Below are 26530 nucleotides of genomic sequence, written 5' to 3' on the forward strand. Positions count from 1 at the left end.
AAGGGCGTCCCGTTGCTGAAGAGCAGGGAGCTCGAGCGTCGAGGATCGCGCAACGGGCGGGTTCGAGGGATACGAGTCCTGGACCGGGTTGATGCGGCGATGCGTGAGGTCTATTTGCGATGGATGGTTGCGACGAAGACGGTCTGGGGCGTGCGCCCATGTGGAATAAGAGAATGAGGGGGGATGAACCTTCCTCGGTCATTATCCATGCTCGCGAAGTACAAGGTAGTTGGAAGGCGACTCACCGGACGTTCATCGATTCATCCGAGGACCTCTCTCTCTCGATGGACGCAGCGTTGGTAGACCAGTAAGACGAGTTGTTGCGAGTCTCGGAGGCATAGACTAGCTCTCGTGCGAGGTGTAGAGCGATGACTGTGCGTATGTAGAGCGTGATCGCGCGGGAATGCAGCCGGATGGCTGTCCGTTGGGTTTACGACCTGAAGGTCGCGAGCCGGAGCTGACGACAGACGTCATAAGGAAGGGAACGCGAAGTTTGTGCGACAACATGAATACTTACGTGGGTGAAGGATTGAGCCTAGCAATGCGACCTGATGCAGGAACGTTGCGGGGTTCGAGACTTCGAGGGCATAATAAACGGCAGAAATATTTACAGTTCACTGCGTTCAAACGAAGCTTGTCACGGACATAGATTGCTGCAGTCTTCGACCTGTATGGGTGCATCAGTGCACGGTTCCACGAAGCGCAGACAAAGTGAAACGAATAGACGGACCAGACGAATATCGTGCTGTTTCTGGCAACAGGACAGAAATCTAGATGCCCCACCATCTTGCGGTACAGTCGGCAAGAGAGGAGCGTACTGGGGTGAGAGATCATACTTAGTGGGTCGCTCACAGGATGTCAGCAGTGCATGACGACGTACATTGCCACGACTATGGGACGACACAAGCGTCAGTACACAGTAAAAGCCCACCGCTGACACACTCGAATCGACTTACAAGCTGCATATGCGAGTGTCTGCGAACGATAAGACATGCGAACATGCCCAGGAGACAACATGACACTTACAAAGTGCTCCCACGCTGTCATTAACTTCACTCAGTATGTGTAGTATCGCAAGAGAAGGTTCACGTAGACTCACCATTAGTGGACGCATCATAATAGAACACGATCTGAAGGCAGCCACAATGGTCGAAAGAGAGCTAAGCCGTGACGTTGTACCACTTACCATTGATGAGACGGACAATGCCCAGATCAGAGCAAGCTCCGGAACATCGTCCCGGAGTAGTGTCTTGAAGCATGCCGCGATCCTGTAGTGATGTTCGTGTCTGGATAGATGAAAGGCGTGCACTAGCGCAACTATTATTGCGCAAGTGGATATGAAAAGCACTGCAATAAAGCCATGAGTATCCTGCACGTCCACTGCCACGATATATCTGAGGAAACGGGACGTACGAATTGCACTGAGTGCTATGCGAATCCCAACTTGTTCGTTCCAAGGATTGGCTAAATATTTGAAACCTGGTTGCGTGTATGCATGACGTGAGCGAAACAGCACAGTGTGTACGCCGTCGTAGCCGGACGTACTCGCAAACGTGAGGCCCCAGAAACCGAGCTGGACAACCTCCAAGCCCACACACAAGTACCTATTGGGAAATAGGATGCACCTAGTATTCACAGTTCAGAGACACTCAAGGCCACACGCGGGTGTGCGAAACCTACGTTCGGGCGACCATGATAGCGGAGGCAAAAGTGAATGCCAGCCCAGCCGCCGCCTAAGGTAGATAAGTGACGCTAGCTCAGAAAATCGACATATCTCCGTACCTGGCAAATGTAACCCAGCGCCTTAATGCGTAGACGTGCGCATCAGTAACGAAGTAGTCCTTTGAAGTGCGAGCTAGACTTACGTTTACACGCACAGCAGAGAATATGTCGTAATAAGTGAGGGTGGTGACCATGGAGAGGATGCTGAGATAGCGACATCCGAAGTACAGCAAGAATGCGCCCGGCCGGCAGCCAACCTTGCCTCGTAGAAGATCGAAATCGCAAGAAAGGTTGGAGAAGAAGTTCATGCTACGCAGGAAAAGACGTTCGGAGCGCTGTAACATGCGTACGAGAAAGCGAGTACTCACCATGCCACTCCAGAGATCAAGTGGGAGACGAGCATGCCCGTCGTGAAGCCTGACCGAATATCGCACCATGTAGTTTAGAACAAGACGCATACGATGTGTGTTTGCCACGTACCGTCTGTCATTTCTGTTCGGGCCCCTTCTTCATCCAGAACTAGCAGGAACATCCCTTGTCTTGCATGGGGGTCTGCGAAGCGCAATGGCTTGTATCAGTGGAGGCCTTCGCTCACCGAAGCAGAGCCAATGAAGAGCTTGGAGGGCATGCAGCGGGTCAAGACCTGGTGAAGTAGTCGGGAGCAAAGGAGAGACGACCGAGGGAATGCAATTGAGCAATGGTCAAAGCGGTCTGAGCCCGCAACCAGCTCGCACACAGCACAACGCTAATAGCTTACCGCGGTCAGGTAACCGAGCAGGCGAGACTAGTGCGGATCGGGTTACTTACGTAGTTGATCTGAAGGCTAACGATATCTGCCGCCCCTGCCGTCCGAGTCGTGCCTAGACCAGGAGGAAAAGTACAGGAACGGACACATACGTAGAACCTACATACAACGTGAACACAGGAGGCGCAATGAGTCTTGTATCCTCTTATCGATCTCGTAGGATGACCGCCGGAATTAGTCTAGTTACGAATGCAAAATGGACCCGTGGCGTGTCAAATGAAATGCCACTGACAGTGGCATGCAGGGTGAGACAAATTCAAAGCCCAATCAGTGACCGTCCGCACAGGCTCGCACACATCATCGCATGCAAGGCGGTTGAGTAGGAACGGCAGGAGGGCTCAGGGATGTTTGCAGGTGGGAGGTGAAGGCCAGGGTATCAAGAACCATGCAGCCAACGTACAGACGTTCCGGGCCCGGGCCCGTCATTCTACGAATCTCAACTCGTTCCTCGTAACCTGCTCATTAGTGAGTATGCCGCATCAGGGACGATTCATATCATGAGTAAATCAGTGGTCTGCATGGACTCCGTAAGAAGATTCACGGACCCCATGGCATACCGAAGGCTTGGGCTGCTTCAACACAATCCATGAACACAGAGATGGTTGGTGTCGACAGGCAGCAGAATTATGAGGTCAAAGTGTAAGCTCAAGGAACGCAAATATTTAGAAATACTATCTACGCGAGACGCCACCACGCCGGCGCCAGACCACTGGTCCATCAGGGCAACCGCTTCGTCTCGGACGACCACCAATCTCCGACCTCCACCGCGGGACCATGACGGCACCACATCCTCACGGCCAGCTTCGTAGCTGGCAACACCCCAAGAAAACCCTGGGGTAACGAAGTTAGCGACGAAGGAGTACGTACAGGAACGCTCAGTCCGTAAGCGGTCAATGCATGATTCTGTTCGCCGTCTCTCGCGGCTCGCCATGACTGCCGCGTTGTCGCGCGGGCATGATGGCGATGAGATCATGAGATGCCCGGTCGCGGAAAGCATCGCGGTTTGTCAGAGCTCGCGGGAAGTACGGTTTGCCCGCTAAGCGGAGGTGTATCCCTGGTTCGTGGTCCCAGGCATGCGCCTTGTTCCAGACCTCGTTTTTCAGTGATCGGACTGACTTCAGGCGTCCGATATACTGTTGCAGTTTCTCCCTTTCGTCACCGTCCTGAACCCGACACCCATGCATGGTCGTCCGACCGCGAGTGTGGGCTGCTAGAGCTTATCCCTTGTCGCTCCTTTCTGTCCCAAATCCTTGACAAGCTTGCAGATACCTTTGCTCGACTAAACGATAATTCAAATCACGAAGGCTTCACAGCTTCATCGTTCACTGGCTTCTTCCTACATACTTGGCACAATCCGATACGTCTCATTGCTCACAACGTCAACGATCCATAATGTCCGACCCGTTCCTGGCTATATACCCACAAGATGTGCAAGAAGAAATGTGTGAGTAGTCGGTCCTCGTCTGGTAGTAGGAGTTACGAAATGACATCTTCCCGAGGACAGCTATCATGGTCACCGTCGTGCAACTGTGCGGCGGCGCATTCCTGTAGGATCTCACGCTGTCTTCCTCATTCAGCGTGCTCACCCGGTACCTGGTCTCCTTTCGTTCCCCCCTGGCACTCGACACGGAAGTTGGCTTGCCGCCTCAAAGGTTCCCTCCGATCTCGATTACATGCGGAGAAGACTATGGGGTGTACTGGCCTTATATCTACCTTGCAAGTACCTGTCCGTGGCATCCGTATTCTGTGAGATGATCTACGCGTGTGCATTCCCGTTTGACTTCGCTCAGGTGGGTGCGTCCACATCATGACGCGAATGTCACCGCTTGCGGTCGGCTTCGCTTCGTCCACCCACCCCTGATTCCTGAATGCATATCGCTAATGCATTGAATTGCGCAGGCCCTCGGCAAGGCGGCGTTGGTACGTCCAAGACGCCGTGGATGCGCACTGGCTCAAATCCGTGCGACTCCGCGGTGGCATATGTCCTGAGGAATCGTCATGGCTGACCGCTGGGCCCTTTCGTCTGTTCCGCCTCCAACAGATACTCCGCCTCCTCTCCTTTGTATTCGCATTCGCGATCTTTCTGCTACGAGTGTACGTTTCCCCCGTGCTTAGATGCTCATTCCAGCTTCTCCTAATGCTACGTCTCGTGAGCGACAGAAACACTCTATGGCGGAATCCCATCATTTGGAGTGTTACCGTTCTTTCCCAGCTCGCGCTCATGAGTGCTATCGGCCTTGGTGTGTTCTATCGAGAACTACTGATAGTTCATAACCTTGTGCTGATGCATGCTATTCATATAGAACTCTTTAGAATCGACCAGGCGTACATCGGGGATTCGCACGTTGCTCTAGTCTCTCTCAGTAAGCAGCCTCCCATGTCCTCATGTTTTCCTCGCTCACGTGTTCATCGCCTATAGCATTATACCTTTCTACTGTCATCTTCACCTTCGGAACACTTGGGATGCTCAGTCCATGGGACCGGCGCACTTCCAGACCCTCTGTAGCGCGTCTAGGTCTCACGCAACCACCAAGCAACCTCCTCCATCACTTGCTCGCGGAACTAGAGGCTGGCGGAACTGTCAGCCTGGCTATATCCTGGCTATCCTGCGTAACTGTCTCCGTATGTGTGCATCGCGCAGCGCGCAGATTATGTCGTCACTGACTGGGAAACCACAGTCCATGTTCCTTGCTTTGCGAAGTTGGAGCCGTACGTGCATTCCTTCTACTCGCTTCTATATTTGGTGCTGACAAGATACGGTTCTTAGCATTGTCTCGTCGGGTATGCCTCTTCCACTGCAGTCAATTTCTAGTACTGACAACCGTTCGCAGTCGCTATGTTATGTTGCATGTAAGTCCTTCTTACTGTACCCGAACGTCTAATTCTAATGATCATATTCCCTCACAGGGCTTGTGATGTAAGTCGTTCATCTTTTTCCAACTCCCCGCCATGGTTGCAATGTGTTATACAGCATTCAGGCCGCCTGTCGCCAATATGCACGCCTCGCCGAACAGAAGAATATATTCCTCGCACCTTCCCTCTCCTTCAAGTGGCTTTCCCATATTCCTTCGTGCGTAGCTCTTCGATTGCCAGCTGCAGCGGCACTATGCTTCCGCTGACATGGCACGCCATACTCAATACCTACCCTCGTTGTAGGACCGACAGTAATGACGAGCAGCTCTCTGAGCCGACGCCAGAATGTGAACCTGCGCCCGCTGTGCCAAGCCAGTCAAGCTCTATGCAGCCTTGGCTAGAAGTGGATTTATCCGAGGTGAAGGAGATCAAGATTGACGTGTTCGCGAAGTACGCACGTCCTGATATACTATCCATCATACTATGGCGGTGCATAGCTGACCTGCCATCGGTTCGTAAAGGGATGTCCTCGTACGTCGGCCTCTCTCGCAGGCCGTCAAAACCGACAGTGGACCAAGCACGTCCGCCTCGTCCTCCCAACTCTCCTCGCCCGTCAGCGCAACAAATACAGGCTCCACATCGGCAGTGACCCCGACTTCTACCTCAGTGTCGCAATCGGAGGATTCCCTTAGGTTCTGAGATCGTGCGGCGCACAAGCAGGACCGTGCGCTCGCTGTAGTGGGTATAGTAGCTTTCATCCCTGGTTCCTTCGCCTTTCCTTGGGGCCGCAGTCATCCATCGCAACCGGAGCGAGCGACCTTCACGCAGAGCTACACGTACTCCGGAATCGCTATTGTAGTACTTGTTGTTTCCGTTTGAATGGCCAATGCGTGTCCTCCGAGGTTGCCGGGTGAACTTGCTGTCGTGCTGAGATATCTCTTCCCTCTATGAGGGATGTTACGCAGACCTTCCGGCTTCCGAACTTGTCCCGCTGAACCTTTCGAGACGGAGGAGTGGTAGTCAAAAAGTTTAGTCATCTTGCAGTGGTCATCAGGAACTTGGATCGTATAGTACAGCCCAGGTACAGCCCCGCCGGCCACACGCCTCCGCGCGGCGCAGTCCCCCCCGTCCACCATCACCTATGCCAAACGCTGTCAGATGGCACTTCTCCGCAGTTCACGAGCAGCTCAAAAGCTCTTGAGCCCATCTACGGTCGCGCTGACTCGATATCCTTACCACTGGTTGCCCCGTTTACGCAGGGATTCGGGGTGAAGACAGGGCCAAGACTAGGTAACGTCCAAGTCAGTCAGAAATCTAAGTAATCTGGATCCCACATTCATCCTATATTCGTGCTCAGATTATCCAATGATTGTTGACAAGCCACCATTGCTCGGAGATGAGGTAGAGATTCAAGATGCACCACCCTCGTACGATGCGCTGGAAGGCGTCCTCCCCACTGCACCGCGAGACGAGAAAGCGGCGGGTCCCTCCAGTCCTCTTCCCATCACACCACCTACTTCTCCAGGATCCCCAGGATCCATACAAGGCTTGGGGAGACGCAGCGGAAAGCGCCCCGGCAATTCGTGGTTCAACTTCGGGCCAAGCTCGAAGTCGGTCAAGGAAGTCCGCGCGACACTCCTCGGCCTCCTCCGCGACCTCGTCAAGCAGGGAGACACGCATGGTGCTCTGGGAGTGCTCGAGAGTTGCGCAGATGCATGCAAAACGTACGACCTCTCTCTATCTATCCTCCTCCAAGAGAAGAGTGTCGAAGGGCACACCCCATTATATTGGGCGATCGTCAATCGCCCGACCCTCCCCCCGCGCCCGGACGACCCCGACCTCGTCTCTGCGATCCTCTCCCATGCTGCGCCTCTGACAGATGCGACCGTGGACGAACTGCGCCTCGCTTGCCTCCACACATGCGACCACACTTTGTTCCAGAAACTGCGGCGCTCACCTGCGTTCTCACCCGTGTCGGCGCGGGACGAGCTAATATTGGGAGGGAACGTCCCACAAGACGATGTCGACGTGGAGGACGTGGATGCGGACGAGGGCGCGTTCGTGGTGAAGTTCAAGATCCCGATGTTCCAGAAGCGGATGCGGATCTCAGAGTCCGTCCGGCTCGAGTTCATCGCGAAAGGTATGCGACTTCTCCCTTCCTTCAGCTCCTTTGCGCTCCTGACGCAAATCCGGGGAACAGGGCGCCTATGGGAGCTCAGCTTTATAGTCGCGAAAGAGTGGGACAAGAGGCTGGGACACTTTTCTCGCGTCAAGAGCGGTAGCTGGGCCATCAAGCTTGCGCTCCTCCCCCATAGCCCGCCGACGTGGATTGACTCTCGCCTGGTCATCGAGGACCCCGGGGTCCGGGGACAAGCAGCCTCGACTACGAGTTCCAGGTCGGGTCCTCCGACGTCTCTGCTTGAAGCGATTCTGGCTCCAACAGAAAGCCCCGAGACGAAGAAAGCTCGGCCACCGGTGGAGGTCCGTTTGAAGGGGCGCGATCAGCTCACGGCCCCATCCTATTGGACTCCTAATATCGATTCGGCAATGGTGGTTGTTCCCATAGAGGATAACACCTTGGCAAACGGACTACAGTTCAAGTGAGTCAACCTTCTGTGCGATGCCGTCGACGTCACTGACTAGTTGTTGCGCTCAGTGGTTGCCCTTACCTCGAGAGCGATGGATCGTTGATAGCGAGGCTAGAGGCACGATTGGCCCCGCCTGAGACGGAATGTGTGATCTGTTGACCCGCGTGCTTGTCCTGCTCGTCTCACTTCTCGATCTCAATAAGGCTGCTTGCACCCCGTCCACGAACAACTTATATATACCCATGGATAGCTCCGATGCTCTAGTTCAGTTTCCGATGGCTGATACATGTACAGTACCATACCAAGTGTAACGTACGATACGAGGATGTATTTCAATGGGCTCAACATCGAAGACGAGTGGTAAACACCAATGTCGTCTCGCAGGGAAACGTGCTCGCCCGAAAGCCGCCAGTGTGACTGACGGTGAATGGAAGGAGAACATGTCATCCGTACTGCGTCTTGTCGAGGGACATGGCAGCATGTGCGATAGTAACATTGGATAAGTGAAGACCCAAGAGACCCAGATAAGAAAATAAAGTACATCAAGACGACTTCTACTCAGTTCTCCCTCGCAGAGAGCTTGAACATCCTTGAGCGCACCACTGCGCGCTCCTCGGCCTCCCGCGCCTCCACTTCCCTCTGCTTCGCCTCTATCTTCGCCTTCTGGACCTGCATCGCGTTCTTCATCATGATCGCCCACTCCCACGGCTCGCTGCTGTCGGGCAGGGAGTTGAAGTACTCCCAGCCGCCGACGCCGCCCCAACCGGTGCCATACTTCGTCATGAGGTTCTCAATGCTCGTGACGACGTTGTCGGGGCCGATGTAGCCAAAGCCGTTCGAAGGGTTCGTGAGCACGATGGCGGTAACACGCGCGGGATCGATGCCCTGATTGTAGTTGATGATGGAATCGTACTGGTCCTCGGGGAAAAACGTCCCGAAGCCCGAGTAGAATTGCGCGTTGTACCACGAGATCTGCGAGCCCATGTTCGCCTCGAGGTCGATGTAGTCGAACCCGGACAGGTTCCCGCCCTCGGTGAGCGCGGACGCGACGGGCGCAAGCGTGATGATGAAGTCCTCTCCAAAGTCCTCCTTCAGCGTGCGGATGAGGCGCGTGATCGTCGCTGGCGACACGGACTGCTCAACGTCGAGGTCCATGCCGTCCAGCTTGTACGTCGAGATCACGTCCTTCAGCGGCGGATAGTACGTGTCGAACAGGCTGTCCACCAGGCAGTCGTACGTGCCAGGGGCCGCGCCGCCGAGCATCCCGATGACCTTCGTGCCGTTACCCTGCAACGCCGCGATGTCCGGCCACATGGGCGCGTAGTACGGTTCGCTGGGCATGAAGTCGTTCAGGTGGACGATGTCGGGCCCGGTGTGGCCCATGTTCAGGTGGAACGCGGCGAGCAGGAGGTGGGTCACGTAGCCGATGAGGGGGAGCGGGGACACGTATACGCCGTTCTGATACTGCGTCTGGTAGTACATGACGACGCGGTTCGCGATCGCGTGCGCAACCATGTTGGGCAGCGAGAGGAAGGGCCGGCGAGAGGAGTGGAAGGCGGGAGATGTCCGTGGGCCCGAGCGGCTTTGACGGAGGGCTTTATAGCCAGTTCCATGCCAGGAGGGTAGAAGGCGGACAGGCGGACGATTTGTATGGAAGAGGGAACGCGCTTCCCTCGTCCAGGTACGCGGTCACGAGCATCGCGATACGGACACAGCGCATGCGCCGTCGCTGAGCTATCGGGAGTGACCGCAGGGTCATGGAAGCGGTCAATGTCTCGGCATCAGGAAGACCTACCACATTCGATTGAGCATCCTCGAGCACGGAGCCGTGTGATAGGCTTCTGGGAGGACCTCGATGCGTCCTGCGGAAGCATCGCCGTGGCCGCCGCACGAGTTGCTATACGGATATCAGATGTAGGCTGAGCAACCGCAGAGCCTGCATAGGGAAAAGTCAGCTTCTCAAATAGACTCCATACAGCCATTTCCATGGCTGTGCAAGCTTTGCTTATCTGCTCGCACCTCACAGTGGCAAATGCGCAAAATGTTACTGTAGCTCGATGCATGGTAACGGGCGCTTTTCGGCTGCGTTGATACTACGGTCGGTAACCCAGCTACGAGTCGGAACAGTGCTGGTAGAAAGAAAATCCGTGCGTCGGAGGCCGTTCCTGTGCAGTGTTGGAGGACTGACGCGTGTCGAGTCACTGGCAGACTCCGGGAGGACTGTGGAGGATCTCCGCCGGTACCACAGACTCGCCGGACCTGTGAACAAACACCGCGTCAGTGCGCCCTGAGCTTGCGCTGATGGAACGTAGCTTACTAGACTGGATCCCTTGAAGCCTGAGGAAGCAGATGGCACGTAACACTGGGCCATATGATACCCGGCGGGGGCATTTACCTGGGCGGAATCCCAGACGCCCACGTGGGATGTCCGAAGTCGTTCCTCGACTGTATGGCGACGGGAAGGTCCTCGGAGAGGTTACTTGCCAGTTTTTGCCAGTCTTCCCGGGTGTTCTCTCGAGTTAGAAGGTGGCGGTTGAGGATAAGGATCAGTGTAGGTTGTGGAGCACCGGAGAGTAAACCAAGGCCGAAATCTGAATCTGATCGAGGGAAATAGATTCACACAGCATTGATCTCGAGATCTCAACGTCAACCTCCTCAATACTTATTAAGACTTCAACTTACTTACTTACTTCCACCATGTCCGGATCGCAATGCTTCGACTTGTTGTTGCGTGAGTCCTTTTCTCCGTGTCGGCCATGATTACTCCCTGCCGAGCTTCTGTAGTAGTATACCTTACTCACCAATATCAGGCATCAGTATACTCCGGTCGAAAACCTCGGACCAGTCCCTGCCTTGAAATTCAATGACAATCTCTTGGCACGAGTCTGATGACCAGCATGGCCCACATACCAGAACGAGGTGTTTTCCGAGCAAGCATGGTACGGATCCGTAGGGCGCTGTTGGTTGCGTATTCAAGGTCCCACGCTGCCTTGTCAGCGTATGGCACTACGTTCACGCTGCGTGGCGGTCATGCTGCTACAAAGCCATTGCCCCTTGCACGTTACACGAGCCTCGGTCCTATTAGGACGTCTCTGCGCAAGCAGCGGTACTTCTGGGCCTGAACGAACCTGTTCCATCACAGTTCCATATGCCCTGGCAGCCGCCAGGGCCCATGTGCTGCATCGATTTCTGTGGAACAATCTGTGAGCCTGATTGTCATTTATCGTACGTACTAATATTCACTTGCAGGTCGCAGTACGAACTTTCCTGACTTCTTCTCAACAGCTCCACTGGAGGTTCATGAATCGACTACATCTATCAGACGTCCAGGCGCGTGCCACCTCAGTGCCCTTCCCCGATAGACTCATTGACGATGCGGCTTGTTCAGCTGATCAGCCCCTCTGAGTACTTTTCGTCTGCGCGATAGTGAAAGGCTCACCGAATCTGCCCGGACAAGAACGGAATCAATGGTGGATCGACTCGTAATACGGTTCGCTCACCAACACGCCCAATCTGGATGCCTTGTGGCCTTCCGCGCACTGCCATCGAGAAATTAGGGACGAGCCGACCTATTCGAATCTGAACTAGGCGGAACCACATTGCTGGACATTGCGAACAGATCCGTCGAAGGCGTTCCGGGGTAAGTCCAGATGCAATCCAAATGAGCCGTGCACTGTAGTCGTGATCGGGACGCGTGTCGGGTCGCCGCAACGTGGATTGGGAAACCGCCTGCTCCACGATGGCGGTGCCCACGAACGGTTGGAACGATAACCTCGTGGTATTTCCTTCTACGGCAAGACCTAGGATCGGGCCGCCAGGCATCCCGCTTCCGCCTCCATGTCCTCGTTGCAATCGAGACTGAAGGGAAACAGCGGGATAGCGCGATTCAGAATCCACCCCGCGGGAAGTGTCTTTGAGGCTAGAGTGAGGACAAAGTACTCGGGAATACCGTAGCCGCGCACAGGCTGTCGGAGGCATCGCAGAGAGCATAAAGGGAGCGTGGTTTGTGAGAGCTGAACCCCATCACCGGTCTTCGTCTCTCTGCACATCGCGCACAATCGCCCGTTCATATCATATCGCCTACAGCCATAGACACGTTCGCCACCCGCCTCGTGTCTTCAGCTCACACCCTTGCACGCCGCCGCGTGTTTTCCACTACATAAAGGTGAGCACTCCTGCACGCACCATCCGTACTCACTCATCTCATCTCATCCTCTACTTTGCGTCTTCAATCAAGTCTGCGACTTGCTAGCGATCTGATTCACCACCCTTCTGCAAGATCGCATACCCAGTGCATTCGTCTGCAAGTCAGCGAATCGTAGCCGCCACACCAACTACCAACTATCAACCGTACATTCCATAGCACGCTACCATGTCCGCTGCCACTACTGGCCTGCCGCCGCTCGTCATCCCCACTATGTCTCGGACGCGTTCCAAATCGCGCGTGGACGCGATCACAATGTACCCTACGAGCCCGCTCGGCGTCTTCCCGCCCCCAGGCCCAGCGCCGCTCATCCGCCGCTCCCTCCGCGACCGCTGTGGAGTCAACCTCACGCTCGAGATCGATGCCCCGTTCAAGTCTCTCCGGGTCTCGCATGTGCAGGGCCCGTGGTCGCCCAAGGGGCACATCCAACCGCACCGTACGAATCTCCCGCGCCGGCGCAACCCGAAGCCATGCTTCGCGAACTTCAAGGACGTGAAGGTCGAGTTCCCCAAGCCCCCAACGCCCAAGGCGCAGACCCCCATACCCCCCGCTGTCGCTCCCGTCGCCTTCGTCGCCCCCGTCCCCGCGGATATCCCGACGCCCCTCCAGCCCCCGAAGGCGGATGAGACACACTTACAGCCGATCATCCCCGCGCTTTGGGTCGCGTTCGGTCAGGCGCTCAACCGCTCGTATGAAGAGGGCTTCACGCACATCGTCGACATTTGCTACGCCGACGTCGCCAAAGGCACCTCAGAGCGCGTCTGGGAGGACCGCGTGCAGCGCTTGAAGCTCACTCTCCCCGAGGCGGCGCGCAAGTGGGAGGGACGCGCTGCCCTCGCGCTCACGGACGCGCAGCTCCGCACGGCGCGCGACTTCATCGCCGAGTGCCTCCCGCAGTCCATCGCTGCGCTCCCCGACCAGACCGACGTGCGCGTGCTCGTTGCCACCCCGCCTGGGCGCCCGACGGACGCCATGTGTGTGCTTGGGTGCTACCTCGCGTTCGTTGCGGGCCGAGACGTCGAGACTGTGCTGCAGTGCATCGACGAGGAGGACTGCATTTTGAGCGCGTGGAAGGGCGAGGTGTCCGGGGAGGAGATGGAGCGGATCGAGAAGATCGCACGGGGGTGGTCCTGGTTGTCCGCTGTCGCGACTGCGGCTGGCCGCTCATAGTGGCAGTGTCCACCCTGCTGTGAGGCGGGAGCACTGAGTGTGTGTTGTGCGCATCGCGAGCACCGATGCTGCCGTATTAGAGTTGTATCCATATCTTGACCTGTTGCATACCATCCTATCTATCAGTGTATCATAACACATCTTACCTGGCGTGATCGTGCACAGACGACTCATGGCGTGAAACACACGATAGTAGTTGGTATCGATACAGCGTGTTGTGGAGCGCACAGGATCGTACAGGGTATAGGGTCCGAGAAGTCGAGGAGTCAGACGGTAAGTCTGAGGATAGCGTTCTGCGAGACAATCTCGGGCGACGTAAGGGGTCGCCCAGCCTTGATAAAAGCCAACCGCAGCTCCTGCGTCGCGTGAGAAATCGTGCTTCAATGGCACAAGGTTCGCTGAAAGCGCCGCACCTCGAAACTGTGTTGGTCGTAAGGCGGCATGCTGTTGATGCTCTGAAGACTATCTGGGCGTGAAGAAGAGGAGCCACTGAGGGATATAGATGGGAGAAGGCCAGCTATGGTGAGGATAGTCAGCCGCGGCTCTCTGCTAGGCAGTACATCACATTGATGTCGTCCTTACGTCGTTGTGCTTGTGCCGGTGGCGCGACTGGTACAGTGGGCACGTCCGCGTACTTCTTCCCCAACCGATACGCTTCTACCCGTAGTTCCTTACAGACGCATCTCACGTAAGTACCGGCATGACCACTTAGCGAGCGTCATTACAAGACGCATACCTCGAACGAATGCTTTGAGTACTCCGGTTGCGCCACAATGGAGTGGAAGACCGTGTCAGAGCCATACTCCTGTGTCTTCACTGGAGAGAAAGCCTGCGCAGAAAAATTCAGCGCAGCTGCTGGCGTGCCTGAGGTGGTTGCGATGCCGTTCACGCCACCCTCCACTTCGGTGTATGGATCGAAAAGTGGCGGGAGGCCGAGGGCGGCGCGTTGCCGTGGGTCGGTCGGGACTTGTGGACACGGTGCTGGCGGTTTTCCTGTTGCGATGTATGCTTGTATGTAGTCTTTGACTCGTCGTTCCTGTGGGAAATATGAACAATCCGCACGAATAGACGACGCGACTAGTAGACAGTCACCTCGAAGCTTTCATCGACCTCACTGCGCACCGCTGGCACATTCATGTAGACCATGCGTCCAGCCATGGCGTTAGTGTACTTCCCTGCGGAACGTTAGTGTGGTGACTTGGTTCAAGTCTGACTTAGGGCCCTTGATATAGCTTGATATAGTCAGAGATGGTTGTGGTTGAATCTTGAAAGGCTGCAGCAGCCGATGCCGTCATGGCGCATCATGAGACGTAAATGCGCTGAGATGTTATAATCCGGTCAAATAGCTCAGTTGGTTAGAGGGTTGCGCTGACTCCCGTTCGACTCCCGCACTGGTCAACTATTTTTGTTTGTTCCTGTAAGTCAGCTCGTTGCAAGGCAGTGAGCTTACTGGCCAGCAGTGTGTCTAGTGAATACACCGACTTGCCTTCCGCTTTCATCTCATCCGTTCCCTCTTTCCGCCCGCGTGATATATTCTACACTTTCATGTTCCTTAGCTGAACTCATTCACGCTATCCTTGTGTTCGGCGACTGCGGAGTCCGGTGGTCGGTTCGTCTCAGTTTTGCCTCGCACTCGCTGTACTCGCTTGGGCTCTTTCGACGGTACACCTACACCATGGCTCTGGAACGGAAACGACAGCAAGCTCAGGATTTCGATTTCACTTCTGAAGCGTCATCTTCCTCTGCAAGACCAAGACAGTCTGCCAATGCTCGCCCACCCGTCTACGCCGCGTATCGCAGCGAGTCGCCTCCCGCGTCCGCATACTTCTCCCATGTTTCCGGCGACCACCACTTCGAACCTCAGCCGACGAGGCCAGACACGAATGCGCACTTCGCGTATAGTACGACCCTCCGTCGGCACACCCTAGAGGGGCCGCTTGGCCTCCCCCCGCCATCCGCTGGAGGCATCTCTTCATTCGGGGAACTCAAGTCTGTGGTGGAGACAGAGGGGGCGAAGGGGCTGTGGCACCGTACGCTCGGACCAGTCGTCGCTGCGATCTCAGGGAGGGACGAGTACGAGCGGCTGCCGACGCACAGAGAGGACACGTCGCAGAAGGAGAGTGCGTCCGCGCGGTTCGCACACTACTCTATACAGGTGTGTCCCCGCGTGTAGTATACCCCACTCTGAATGGTTCTGACCGCGCGTAGGATACGCTCGCGCACTTCGGCACATCTGCGACGGACGGCCTGTCCTCAAGGAGAGTGCAGGAGCTCATCGCTACCCATGGCTACAACGAGTTCACGGTGTCCACGCCAGAGCCCGTGCTCATCAAATTCGCAAAGACCATATACGAGAACCCCCTAATTATCCTCCTGTGTGGAAGCGCGATCGTTAGTGCTGTCATGGGCAACGTCGACGACGCCGTCAGCATCACCGTGGCGGTCCTCATCGTCCTGACAGGTAAGAATCATACCTCATGCTGTCGCTATGGAAGTCCGGTGTGCATACGCGCGCTGAGTCGCGCGAAGACTCCTTTTCCCGTTTCTACTCGTATGTTTCTGGCACATACATTGAATCGTCCCACGCTGACGTGGACGTATTCTTGAGCTCGCCGACGTGGGTGGGCGCTCGGTCAGCCTTACACGTTCTGCAGGCACGTCGACGATGCACGCAAGAACTTGGGAGGAGTCAAATGGCCTCAGATATCTTGAATTTCATTGCGCGTCTGGTCCTTGCATGCCGGGCTTCCATCTCGCGAACAGCTCTTTCCGCAGGCTTAAGAAGTCTGACTTTTTGCAGTGGGCTTCGTCCAGGAGCAGCGATCGGAGAAGAGCCTTGAGGCACTCAACAAACTCGTTCCGCATCACTGCCATCTCATCCGGTGTGTCCAGACAATCAGGCCGTCTTCGTGAACATACTCATGTGCATATCACAGCGATGGCAAACCGCTCCACGTGCTCGCCAACGAACTCGTCCCCGGGGACATCGTCACCTTTACTACCGGCGACCGTGTCCCGGCTGACGTGCGTCTCATCTCGGCGGTTGACCTGGAGGTCGACGAGAGTAGTCTCACCGGCGAGACGACCACACGCAGCAAGGACGTCGAGACGTGCATACCGGTCAATGCAGGGAACGGCCATGCAAACGGGTATACCAACGGCTATGCCAACGGTTTCGGCGGCGCGCATCCTGCCGCGCCCGGAGAGCCTGTAGCGTTAGCTGAGCGGTCTTGTATTGCCTACATGGGCACATTGGTACGCAATGGTGAGTTCTCTCCCAAGAAGCTATGCAGGTTGAGCGATTGAAGATTGATATACTGTTTGCAGGCAGAGGTGCGGGTGTCGTGATTGCTACTGGTACCCAGACCGAGTTTGGCATGATCTTTTCCATGATGCAAGACGTTCGTTGATTTCCTCCTGTGTCCTGATTCATTGCTAACTCCTCAACTTGCATCTAGGTCGAAGAGAAGCGCACGCCGCTGCAACTCAGCATGGACGAGCTGGCCAAGAAACTGTCCCTGATCTCGTTCGGCATCATCGGTATTATATGCATCCTTGGCGTCATTCAGCATCGATCCTGGCTAGACATGTTTACGATCGGAGGTGGGTTGTACTATGTACCCCTTGCCGCTGAGGACATGGCTGAACATTGACATGGGTGCCGGTGAAGTACAGTGTCGCTTGCTGTTGCGGCCATCCCGGAAGGTCTTCCCATCGTCACAACTGTTACGCTCGCACTAGGAGTGCTCCGCATGTCCAAGCGCAAGGCTATCGTAAAGAAGCTGCATTCGGTCGAAGCGCTCGGTTCAGTGTCTGTCATCTGTTCAGACAAGACTGGTGCGTCGCGGTTACGTTACTCGGATGTTGACACGTACTGATTAGTGGGTCTCTAGGCACGCTCACGAAGAACGAGCAGACAGTCACCGAATTGTATACCGTAGATGAGACTGTCTCGCTGGATCCTTCCTCGACTACCCCTCCAGATGTGCCCGTGACTCCCGCCCTTCGTAAAGCATTGTCCATTGGCTCACTGTGCAACAACGCCGTGCGGAACGAAGAGGGGCAGCTCGTTGGCCAGTCGACCGACGTAGCACTTCTCCATGTGCTCTCCCTCTTCGGCATGGTTGATCAACGCCAGGTAGGCGGTTCCTCGTCGAGACATTAGCTCTTGCTCATTACCGAGCATCAACAGGACTTCACCCGCAGCTCAGAACTATCATTCAATTCTGAACGCAAGTACATGGCCGTCAGCGGCGTCCATGGCTCCTCGGGCTTGACGGTGAACGGTGCCCAGCGCGAGATGTACTACATCAAGGGCTCGATCGACGCCATCCTCGACCGGTGCAAGTTCTACTACGTCACGGACGAGTCCACTCCCGCACTCGACACGAACACGCGCAACGTCATCCTCTCCAAGGCTCAGGCCACCGCACACCGCGGTCTGCGCGTCATCGCGCTCGCCTATGGCTACGGTTCGGTAGAGAAGTCACCGTCGTCGTCCGCCCCGGCTTCACGCGCCGGCACCCCCAGCTCGGCTGCCGGAATGGACAAGGAGAAGACGAATCTCGTCTTCGCAGGCTTCCAAGCGATGCTTGACCCCCCGCGCAAAGGTGTTGCGGACGCGATCAGCTTGCTGCATTCCGGTGGGGTACAGGTCGTCATGATCACCGGCGACGCGGAGGAAACGGCACTCTCCATCGCGCGCTCGCTGGGGCTGCGCGTCGGCAGTGTAGGACCCCACGGACATAGTCATACTGGGTGCTTGACGGGCCAGGCGATCGACCGGATGAGCAAACAGCAGCTGAGGGAGGTCGTGGGCGGTGTGAGTGTATTTGCGCGGACGACGCCGAAGCATAAGATGGCGATCGTGGAGGCGTTCCAGTCGAGGGGCGCAGTGGTCGCTATGACTGGCGACGGAGGTTCGTGGCCTTGCTTCTGCGGGATTTGCTGTGCACTGACGAAGCTCTTGCTTGATAACACAGTGAACGATGCCCCTGCGCTGAAGATGGCCGATATCGGCGTCTCGATGGGCAAGAGCGGCACCGATGTCGCGAAGGAGGCGGCCGACATGATCCTCGTTGATGACAACTTCACCACAATCCTGCCTGCTGTTGAAGAAGGTATGTCACCGGTCCCCGTTAGTCTGTGCGAATGTGCGTAGATTAGAGCTCACGTCCGCTCCGCAGGCAAATCCATCTTCCACAACATTCAAAACTTCCTGTCCTTCCAGCTCAGTACCGCCTGCGCGGCCCTGACGCTGATCACCCTCAGCACGTTCTTCGGGCTGAGCAACCCGCTGAATGCGATGCAGATCCTCTTCATCAACATCCTCATGGACGGTTCGTGCCCAGATCCCTCCTTGTTGCTGGCTTCTAGCGCTAACCTGCACCCATGCAGGACCCCCAAGTCAATCTCTTGGCGTAGACCCTGTGGACCCGCAAGTCATGCGCAGGCCACCAAGGCGAAAGGACGCGCCGATCATCAGCAAGCGGCTTGTATATCGTGTGGTATTCTCCGCATCCATCATCGTCGTCGGTACCCTGTTTGTATACATGTACGCCCTCGCGGACGATCGTATGTCTCGGCGAGAACAAACTATGGTGCGTATTTCCGCTTTCCTCCTCTGTGCCATCCCGGCAGACTTGGGACTCGGCTGACATCGCTGCCCCTATCCCTACCAGACCTTCACCTGCTTCGTGTTCCTCGACCTCGTGTCCGCGGTGCAGAACCGCGGGCTGGGCTGCGGCCTGTTCCAGAACAAGATGCTCGTCACGACCGTGTCGACGTCGTTCTTCGTGCAGCTCGCGCTCATCTACGTGTCGTTCCTCCAGAGCATCTTCCAGACGGAGGCGCTGGGCATGTCGGACTTATGCACCCTGCTTGCGCTTGGGGCGGTGTCGGCGGCGCTGCACGAGGCGCGGAGGAGGTACGAGCGGTCGCTGAATGCTGCGATGACGTTCTCGAGTGAGGTGGAGGAGTTGGCTTGATTCGGAGGGATCTACTATATACATAGATGGTGGTAATATATCCTTGTTTATTGCTTCATCTCCCTCGTAGGTCGTTGCCATTCTGATCAGTGCCTACGAAAGTGTATGTGGAACGACTGGGCGGCATGCTCCCGAACATAGACCGAGAGTCTTGGAATTAGAAGAGTCTCGCAAGTAGATTCGGTACTCAAGTGAAGGATAGGCGTCTGACGTCACCAAGATGGGTTAATATTACATAAGCAACGACTTACTCTTGCTACTTACCGGACTTCAAACTACTACTAACCTCTCCGGTACGCGGTTACGGCCATTCACCTCGGTGCTGTCTCTTTCCTTTGACCACGACCAGCTTGCCTCACACCGAAACGGATGGAGACGGTATAGCGTGACATAGGCATCCTGCCGCTTGGACCAGGCAAGTACTGCGCTGGAGCCACAGAAGATCGATATCACAGCTCTTCTTCTGTCGTCAGACTGAGGGCCTCTGAGAAGACCAGCTATCCTCATGACACTGACAGTCTACCAGCACATCATCCGCCTCCGGGCCATCCCCATCTTCTCGATGCCATTAATAGTGCACAATCTGAAGGCCTGACCACTCACGAGCTCGACTTCAGCGCTTCTATCTCCGAGACCGGGTTGACCGCGACGTCGGGCCCCCGAGGAGACGTCACGCGAGGAGGTACGCATCATACCATGCCCTATTCTCGACCAACACCCCATTCACTTCCCTCCCAGCAGCAGAACGACGCGGTCACGGTATGCGTAGCTGCCTTGAGCTTCTGCACTGGCCTCGGGCTCCCGACCAGAGTCTCTCGGGCTCATTTCCATCATCGTGTCTGATAGTCCCTTTGAATGAGAACCCCAGCCCAACGTACGAGTTCCGGAGCAGCGCTTTATAAGCAGCGGTGAAGGGAAGCGGGCGACACTCGTCTTGCGGTACATCCGCACACCCTGTCTCTTCCTAGCGTCATGGTCGGATACAGATGCTTCTTCGCTCTCGGCGCCACGGTGGTCCTCGGAGGTGCACTGGCCCTCCCATCTTCCCACCCCACACTGTACACTCGGTCGAGGGATGGGCTCAATTTGGCGGCGAAGGCCGCCAAGAAGCTGTACCTGGGTACTGCGACGAACGCCGACCAATGGAATGACACGGTCTACTACAGTATCCTCAAGGACAACGCGGAATTCGGACAGATCACCGCCGCAAATGTCATGAAATGGGTATGTCGTACAGGACACGATCATCAAACTATTCGCTGATTCATTGTCTTGACCGGGGTTTGCAGTTTGACACTGAACCCGAACCAGGCGTATTCACGTTCGAAGACGGGGACGTCATCGCAGACTTTGTAAAGAAGACTGGGAAGAAGCTGCGCGGTCACAACTGCGTGTGGCACAACCAGTTGCCGGACTGGGTCGTAAACGGCACGTTCACTCCTTCGGAGCTCGCCTTCGTTGTGGAGAGACATTGCTACGAGCTTGTTCACCACTATCAGGGACAAGTGTGAGTCCCGTCATGCTCTACATACATACGAAGATATTCGAATACTGACATGGCTTTAGTTGTACGTATCGGAGTCATATTTCGCAGTGTGATCACTAAGTTGACTTCGCATCGAAGACAGCTGGGACGTGATCAATGGTATTCCTGTTCACACTCTTGGCAGATGAGGCCCATTTCTTAACGGGCAGTGTGCACACAGAGGCATTGAATGACGACGGGACGTTCCGCTCGGACATCTTCTACGATACGCTCAACTCGACGTATATCCCTATCGCCTTGCGAGCAGCACGCCGTGCAGACCCTCACGCAAAGCTCTACATCAACGACTACAACATCGAGGGCACAGGTACGTGTTTCATTTTCCACTTCACCCCGATCAATTCTGAAGTTGGTCAACTGGTGGCTGCGTCCAGGGGCAAAGTCGACAGCGCTCAAGAACCTCATCAAGTCGCTCAAGCGCGAAGGTGTGCCTATCGACGGCGTCGGCATCCAGTGTCACCTCACCGTCGGCGAGATACCCACCACCCTCCAACAGAACATGGAGGAATTCGCGGCGCTCGGCGTCGAGGTCGCCATTACGGAGCTCGACATGCGCTTCCTGAACCAAACGGCGAACGCGGAAGGTCTCGCGCAACAGAGGGCAGACTACGAGACGGTCATCAAGGCGTGCAATGCCGTTGAGAAGTGTGTAGGGGTCACGCTTTGGGATTTCACTGACAAGGTGCGTTCCCCGCGGCATGGAACCTTACATGGCGATCTCACATATAATTTTCTACAGTATTCGTGGATCCCGACTACTCCTCCTGACGAGGGCTATCCGTGTCCATGGGACGAGGTAAGATCCTCCGGACATCGATGATTGTATGTGCCGTTCGTTGAATACGTTGATCGTAGAACCTGAAGAAAAAGCCTGCCTACGATGGGATCATACAAGGGTTTCACTGAGCCTCAGACGTCTCGTAGCACGCGCATTTCTGTACACTGAGCTATAGTACTGGGGATCAAACGTTCGCCGCGGATGCATACGCAGAGATCAACTGCTTTTAGTCAGGTACGTGGGACTATGATTATGCAGGCAGCAGACCCCATGACCGTGGAGAGCATTGGTGGCACCGCGGCGTATATAATCCCAGTGCCCGATAGCGTTATCGCATCTCTTCGGGATCGACGATGACCAGCAAGACATACGAGGTCCCAAGACTGGACCTCAAGGGATCGTCCTATGAGGTGAGCACCGCAGTGTTTTGGCTTCGCAGATCGCTGATGGTACGGCAGATAGGGTTGCAGCATGGCCAGCTTCTCGCACCCCAGATCCTTGACCAGCTCTCGATCTACCGGGAGCTCTTCAGGCAGGCGTGCAAGTTTGAGTGGGCGCATGTGCGTACGGTGGCGGACGAGTTCCGGGCCGGAATCGATCCGCTTGCGCCTGACCTTCTCGAGGAGATGAAGGGCATCGCGGACGGCGTGCAGAAGGCAAAGACGTCCACCGCGTCCGCAGACGAAGTTGTTGTGGACGTCCTTGACATCATCGCGCTCAATGCTCGGAGTGAGATTGCTCTCGGACAGTGGGACGATGGGTGCACCAGCCTCGCGTGGCACATCCGCACACCCGGGACTGAGAAGCAGATCCTGGCTCAGAACTGGGACTGGAGAGAAGCCGTCGGGAAGAACCTCGCCATGGTGTCCATCGAGCGGGTGGGGAAACCGAAGATATGGATGGTCACCGAGGTGAGCAGTTTCGCTTCCACCTCAGCTAGTTTCTATGGCTGATGGTATCCTCGCTAGCCCGGTATCGTCGGGAAGATCGGTTTCAACTCGCAGTCGGTTGGAGTATGCTTGAACGCCATCCGTGCACGACCGATCTCGACGTCGCTCCTACCCATCCACTTACTCCTCCGCATCGCTCTCGAGTCCGACTCGGTGGACAGCGCTATCGCCACCTTCGAGAAGCTAGGTGGCGCAGCCTCAAGCCAACACATCCTCATCGCCGACGCGAACGGCGGTCGCGGCCTAGAGCTCTCCCCGCGCGGCGGCGTCTACCTGCGCGAAGACTCCAACGGCATCGTCACGCACACGAACCACTTTCTCGAGAACATGCTCATGGACGAGCCGCCGTGGCTGTCCGGCTCTCCCATCCGACTCGAGCGCGCGAAGACGATCTGCGAGGAGCTCATCGGGGAGCTTGGCCTCGCGCGTCTGGGAGAAGTCGACGCGAAGCTGCTCAGGGCACGCTTCTTCTCCGACACGTTCAACTCTCCGCAGGCGATATGCTGCTCGCCGGACCCGAACCGCGATGCACGGATTCAGACGCTCTTCAACATAGTCATGTCCTTCGCGCCTGAAAGGGAGCCGTCGGCGGAGGTCGTCTTTGGAAAACCAGGGAGCGGAGAGGAGAGCAGTGTGTACCGCATGCCTTGGTAGAAGTACTCGAGTACATGCTAGTGGCAGAGAGCACGGTCGGATGACTCGCTGCGTTGTAGCGTGCATTCCAGCAGAATGGTTTATATGAACAGTGCGTGCAGCGCGAGCGTTACTTGCCAATGACGCCTTCTTCCTGCAGCCGCGCGAACTCGTCTTCTGCAAGCCCGAGCTCTCCAATCAGCACCTCCCGGTTATGCTGACCCAGCTCCGGGCCTGCCCAACGCGTCTTCGCGTCGCAGCCCTCGAGCACGGGGACGACCTTCGACACCTTCACGTTCCACCCGCCGCCGTGTGTCCCCGCGTCCTTCTCGAGCTTCTCGGGATCTGCACCCGGGGCGGAATGAGGGACCCATACCTCCTCGACCAACCCGCGCGCCTTCGTATGCTCGTTCTTGACGATGTCTTTTACATTGAGCACGCGCCCGACAGGCACGCCGACCGCACGGAGCGTCTCCTCGACCTCCTCGGCCATCCGTGTGCGCGTCCACGCGGCGATGGCGTCCTCGATCTCATTCTGGCGCGCGACGCGGTGGTGGTTCTGCGCAAAGTCCGGCCCGATCAGATCAGGCCGCCCGAGCGCAGTCATGAGCCGGACGTAGATCGAGTCGGCGTTCGCGCCGATGACGACGTACGCGGGGGCAGAGGGTGCGGACGGCGAGGGCTTGCAGGGGTATGCGTTCGTGGGCACGATGCCTGTCACGGAGGAGCCTGAGGGGCCACGGATCTGGATTGGGCACAGCAGTTGTCGTCAGAAAGCAGCGTATGCCGTAGGTCTGAAGGGTTAGGCCTTAGGCTTCGAGCCTCGAGGGGGCCCGAGTTACGTACCTTGCCCTTACGGTCGTACTCAGGGATGATTCCCTCCATGAGGTTGATCATACTGGAGGTAAATCGGCCATATAAGTGTCGCTGCGAAGGCACGGAGGCGAACAGCGGGACTTGCCTCTCGAAGATGCTCACATCGACAGTCTGGCCGCCAGGCAGCCCCTGCGATTCTCTATTCTTTCGAGACATGAGGGCGAGTACCTGGATCTCCAGATTAATAGATGGCCTACGCCGCATGTGCAGTGTACGTTAACGGACCGTTCCAAATGCAGCGTGGAGGCCTGCCACAGAATCGCCCAAGCTGATGTTTGGCCTGACAGGTGGACCAGACAGTGCGCCAGTTTCAGGATCCGGCTGACCATTGATGTACCGGAAACCGGACTCTGCCTCGCAGACGGAGGCGTAGCCAGGCCGCGAGGCCCATGGCCCTGTCTGGCCGTAGCCACTGACACGGGTGAAAATGAGCGAGGGATTGAGTGGTTGGAGATCAGCAGGGCCTAGGTTCCACTTCTCCAGGGCTGCATAGCATGAGCGGTAAGCGAGTGTGCAAAGTCTGAAGAAGGCAAGAAAGGGAGGGTCTACTCACTGCCCGGTTTGAAGTTCTCGAGCATGACGTCGCTCTTTACTGCGAGCATCTTGACGAGCCTGCGCCGTAGCTCAGCGTAGTCCAGGCTGGACACATGACAAGCTGCAGACCCTCACCTGCGTCCTTCCTCCTTCCGCATGTCGATGGTCACGCTCTTCTTGTTCCGAGCGATGCTCCGCCACCACGGACTCACGCCATCGACGTCGAGCTCTCTCCAGACGCGGAGAGGGTCGCCGACGTTCGGTGGTTCGACTTTGATCACTTCGGCACCGTAGTGTCTATGACCAGTTCATGACAAAATTCAGGATTAGGCCGTGGGATGAACACTCTAGTGGATCTAAATTATTGGGACGACGAGAGACCTAATTGCGGGTGCATGCATACAGCCTTTGTCCCAGAGAGCGATTCAAGGAGCGGGGCCGAAAAACATAGGTATGCCAGACATATCTGGTATAGCTGACGTTCTGGTAAGAAAGGACTCACCCGAGAAGTTGTCCGCAGAACGGCCCGGCTATGACTTGGCCAACTTCGAGGACTCTTATGCCCGAGAGTGGGAGGGTGTTCAAGTTGGCTCGAGCGGGGTGTTCAGGTTGGGTACTAGTAGTGTGAAGCCTGACGCAGGTAGTAAGAACGTGCAATCCGCAATCTCCAGTATTGTCTGTCCACTCGCCTGAAGCTCGACCTTTGATGATAAGTGGCTTGTCGGCGCGCGAGGAGCTCGAGGAGGCTCGCCGCACGGGGACCCTTGCTCAGCAGTGACCGCGAAACCATGCCGATCAAAAGTGCGTGCTCTGCCTAACCCAGCAGAAGGGCTACTTATGCTCGAACGTCCTTGTGTTGCTGGTGGTCGTCCTGGACATCGTGACCAGTCCGAATTCCGCGGGATTCGTGGTTCTCCATTTGGCACGGGTATACGGCCCGATGGCGGATGATGACGTAAGTGTATCGGCAGCAGTGAAGTCTCCTGCAAGCAACTTGGTCTTACTCTATTCTCTCTTACTTCTCTGCTAGTGGTAGGACTCAATTCTGATCTTTTATAAGGCCCATACTGATGACAAGTGTGGTTGAACCCACTAGACAGCGCGAATACTATGTCCAGATACTACCTCCAGTAGTTAGGACTCGGATGCTCGACGGGGAAACGGCCTTGGACACAAGGCGAGTAGTTGTGCGTGCATACAGTGATTAACCAGTTTGCCTGCAGAAGATTCTTGCGTAGCCATGGGGTTTTCTTTGTGAAAGCAAGTGCTCGTCAGCACGCTGCTCACAGCCGATGTCTGGTCGTTGATAACGACCTCCCCGACGGCGGTCTTCCTTTGACAATGATAGATCAAACCGGCCGAAGCTGCGCTGGAGCCTGGCCGTAACGACCGAGAATACGCATCGTGGGATGTACCTGGGGTAGACCCATTGTCACAGCTACAGTCAAGGTTGGCCGCAAGATGTCCGGAGCCTTTCGATGCATTTGCGGGGTGTTAATCGCAGTTTTGGGGGTGTGAGCGGAAGACACCCTGGCAATTACGCTGTTGCATACGCCGACAGGCTGTAGACATGAGCGTCGATACTGAGCACTTCATGTACTTCATGACTTGCGAACCTGCAGCAGGCCGTTTGACGGCCGCCAATGAACTTTGTTCGCAACGCCTTCCCCGCGCCCATCCGTGCCATGCAAGAAAATGAAGCTCACGAGTGAGAGTAGTATAACATCATCATGGTCTTCGAGGCTCCCAAGGATTGAGTCCGCCATTTGTTCCATGATTCTCTATGATTTCCTACTTAAGGCACCATGGCGTGGCCGAGCACATGACATTGATTGCTTGCCTCAGGCCTCCGGGTGTTCCGCCTTGACCACGACCACTGCGCTT

The 26530-nt window shown here is 56.2% G+C and overlaps 14 protein-coding genes across 14 annotated transcripts; 7 read left to right on the forward strand and 7 right to left on the reverse strand.

The window, feature by feature from the left end:
• Positions 1–89: 89 nt before the first annotated feature.
• L226DRAFT_308613 (uncharacterized protein) lies at positions 90–2666 on the reverse strand. Its single transcript, XM_067673770.1, has 18 exons — positions 2530–2666; positions 2203–2274; positions 2091–2139; positions 1866–2031; positions 1783–1803; positions 1681–1733; positions 1546–1625; positions 1414–1479; positions 1187–1347; positions 1100–1130; positions 1027–1040; positions 957–975; positions 881–890; positions 731–817; positions 612–667; positions 518–548; positions 246–457; positions 90–143 (listed from the first exon to the last, which is right to left on the reverse strand). The coding sequence occupies exons 2-17, from the start codon at positions 2252–2254 to the stop codon at positions 343–345; spliced, it is 1011 nt and encodes a 336-aa protein (XP_067529589.1). The 5' UTR covers positions 2255–2274; positions 2530–2666; the 3' UTR covers positions 90–143; positions 246–342.
• Positions 2530–3156, reverse strand: L226DRAFT_540183 (uncharacterized protein). Its single transcript, XM_067681817.1, has 2 exons — positions 3073–3156; positions 2530–2982 (listed from the first exon to the last, which is right to left on the reverse strand). Exons 1-2 carry the CDS (start codon positions 3113–3115, stop codon positions 2825–2827), a joined length of 201 nt encoding a protein of 66 aa, XP_067529590.1. The 5' UTR covers positions 3116–3156; the 3' UTR covers positions 2530–2824.
• Positions 3157–3591: 435 nt separating this feature from the next.
• On the forward strand, positions 3592–6291 carry L226DRAFT_540184 (uncharacterized protein). The gene is made up of 15 exons (XM_067681818.1): positions 3592–3971; positions 4032–4074; positions 4161–4317; positions 4427–4447; positions 4569–4621; positions 4688–4767; positions 4831–4890; positions 4947–5149; positions 5206–5236; positions 5295–5308; positions 5359–5377; positions 5435–5444; positions 5499–5597; positions 5684–5830; positions 5902–6291. The coding sequence occupies exons 1-15, from the start codon at positions 3968–3970 to the stop codon at positions 6077–6079; spliced, it is 1119 nt and encodes a 372-aa protein (XP_067529591.1). The 5' UTR covers positions 3592–3967; the 3' UTR covers positions 6080–6291.
• A 197-nt stretch (positions 6292–6488) lies between these two features.
• Positions 6489–8356, forward strand: L226DRAFT_540186 (uncharacterized protein). The gene is made up of 4 exons (XM_067681819.1): positions 6489–6681; positions 6738–7520; positions 7581–7980; positions 8037–8356. Exons 2-4 carry the CDS (start codon positions 6746–6748, stop codon positions 8125–8127), a joined length of 1266 nt encoding a protein of 421 aa, XP_067529592.1. The 5' UTR covers positions 6489–6681; positions 6738–6745; the 3' UTR covers positions 8128–8356.
• A 170-nt stretch (positions 8357–8526) lies between these two features.
• Positions 8527–9483, reverse strand: L226DRAFT_516388 (endo-beta-N-acetylglucosaminidase; the record flags this gene model as incomplete). The annotated part of the gene is made up of 1 exon (XM_067678476.1): positions 8527–9483. One exon carries the CDS (start codon positions 9481–9483, stop codon positions 8527–8529), a length of 957 nt encoding a protein of 318 aa, XP_067529593.1.
• A 191-nt stretch (positions 9484–9674) lies between these two features.
• L226DRAFT_308776 (uncharacterized protein) lies at positions 9675–10474 on the reverse strand. The gene is made up of 3 exons (XM_067673771.1): positions 10286–10474; positions 9988–10227; positions 9675–9904 (listed from the first exon to the last, which is right to left on the reverse strand). Exons 1-3 carry the CDS (start codon positions 10337–10339, stop codon positions 9866–9868), a joined length of 333 nt encoding a protein of 110 aa, XP_067529594.1. The 5' UTR covers positions 10340–10474; the 3' UTR covers positions 9675–9865.
• Positions 10475–10670: 196 nt separating this feature from the next.
• L226DRAFT_308813 (uncharacterized protein) lies at positions 10671–11240 on the forward strand. The gene is made up of 3 exons (XM_067673773.1): positions 10671–10699; positions 10786–11171; positions 11225–11240. The coding sequence occupies exon 2, from the start codon at positions 10857–10859 to the stop codon at positions 11088–11090; it is 234 nt and encodes a 77-aa protein (XP_067529595.1). The 5' UTR covers positions 10671–10699; positions 10786–10856; the 3' UTR covers positions 11091–11171; positions 11225–11240.
• Positions 11239–12133, reverse strand: L226DRAFT_308785 (uncharacterized protein). Its single transcript, XM_067673772.1, has 3 exons — positions 11469–12133; positions 11408–11412; positions 11239–11347 (listed from the first exon to the last, which is right to left on the reverse strand). Exons 1-3 carry the CDS (start codon positions 11956–11958, stop codon positions 11333–11335), a joined length of 510 nt encoding a protein of 169 aa, XP_067529596.1. The 5' UTR covers positions 11959–12133; the 3' UTR covers positions 11239–11332.
• Positions 12134–12169: 36 nt separating this feature from the next.
• On the forward strand, positions 12170–13500 carry L226DRAFT_540189 (uncharacterized protein). The gene has a single exon (XM_067681820.1). The coding sequence runs from the start codon at positions 12341–12343 to the stop codon at positions 13340–13342; it is 1002 nt and encodes a 333-aa protein (XP_067529597.1). The 5' UTR covers positions 12170–12340; the 3' UTR covers positions 13343–13500.
• A 108-nt stretch (positions 13501–13608) lies between these two features.
• Positions 13609–14488, reverse strand: L226DRAFT_472512 (uncharacterized protein; the record flags this gene model as incomplete). The annotated part of the gene is made up of 5 exons (XM_067676472.1): positions 13609–13698; positions 13756–13859; positions 13925–14012; positions 14079–14378; positions 14435–14488. The coding sequence occupies 5 exons, from the start codon at positions 14486–14488 to the stop codon at positions 13609–13611; spliced, it is 636 nt and encodes a 211-aa protein (XP_067529598.1).
• Positions 14489–14809: 321 nt separating this feature from the next.
• Positions 14810–19454, forward strand: L226DRAFT_617139 (calcium-transporting ATPase). The gene is made up of 13 exons (XM_067686989.1): positions 14810–15497; positions 15551–15803; positions 16143–16224; positions 16279–16607; positions 16670–16743; positions 16801–16945; positions 17018–17179; positions 17236–17480; positions 17535–18261; positions 18325–18462; positions 18529–18681; positions 18740–18942; positions 19024–19454. The coding sequence occupies exons 1-13, from the start codon at positions 15018–15020 to the stop codon at positions 19327–19329; spliced, it is 3297 nt and encodes a 1098-aa protein (XP_067529599.1). The 5' UTR covers positions 14810–15017; the 3' UTR covers positions 19330–19454.
• Positions 19455–20301: 847 nt separating this feature from the next.
• On the forward strand, positions 20302–21781 carry L226DRAFT_575949 (endo-beta-1,4-glucanase; the record flags this gene model as incomplete). Its single annotated transcript, XM_067685276.1, has 7 exons — positions 20302–20553; positions 20619–20836; positions 20958–20974; positions 21036–21182; positions 21250–21557; positions 21615–21671; positions 21731–21781. The coding sequence occupies 7 exons, from the start codon at positions 20302–20304 to the stop codon at positions 21779–21781; spliced, it is 1050 nt and encodes a 349-aa protein (XP_067529600.1).
• Positions 21782–22001: 220 nt separating this feature from the next.
• Positions 22002–23385, forward strand: L226DRAFT_540193 (AAT-domain-containing protein). The gene is made up of 3 exons (XM_067681821.1): positions 22002–22063; positions 22112–22564; positions 22622–23385. The coding sequence occupies exons 1-3, from the start codon at positions 22007–22009 to the stop codon at positions 23255–23257; spliced, it is 1146 nt and encodes a 381-aa protein (XP_067529601.1). The 5' UTR covers positions 22002–22006; the 3' UTR covers positions 23258–23385.
• Positions 23312–25528, reverse strand: L226DRAFT_308856 (CoA-transferase family III). Its single transcript, XM_067673774.1, has 8 exons — positions 25336–25528; positions 25149–25277; positions 24782–24943; positions 24666–24724; positions 24338–24597; positions 24198–24280; positions 24083–24134; positions 23312–23981 (listed from the first exon to the last, which is right to left on the reverse strand). The coding sequence occupies exons 1-8, from the start codon at positions 25434–25436 to the stop codon at positions 23367–23369; spliced, it is 1461 nt and encodes a 486-aa protein (XP_067529602.1). The 5' UTR covers positions 25437–25528; the 3' UTR covers positions 23312–23366.
• Positions 25529–26530: the final 1002 nt, after the last annotated feature.

This window comes from Lentinus tigrinus, assembly GCF_003813185.1.
Source record: "Lentinus tigrinus ALCF2SS1-7 unplaced genomic scaffold L226scaffold_52, whole genome shotgun sequence".
Taxonomy (NCBI): domain Eukaryota; kingdom Fungi; phylum Basidiomycota; class Agaricomycetes; order Polyporales; family Polyporaceae; genus Lentinus; species Lentinus tigrinus.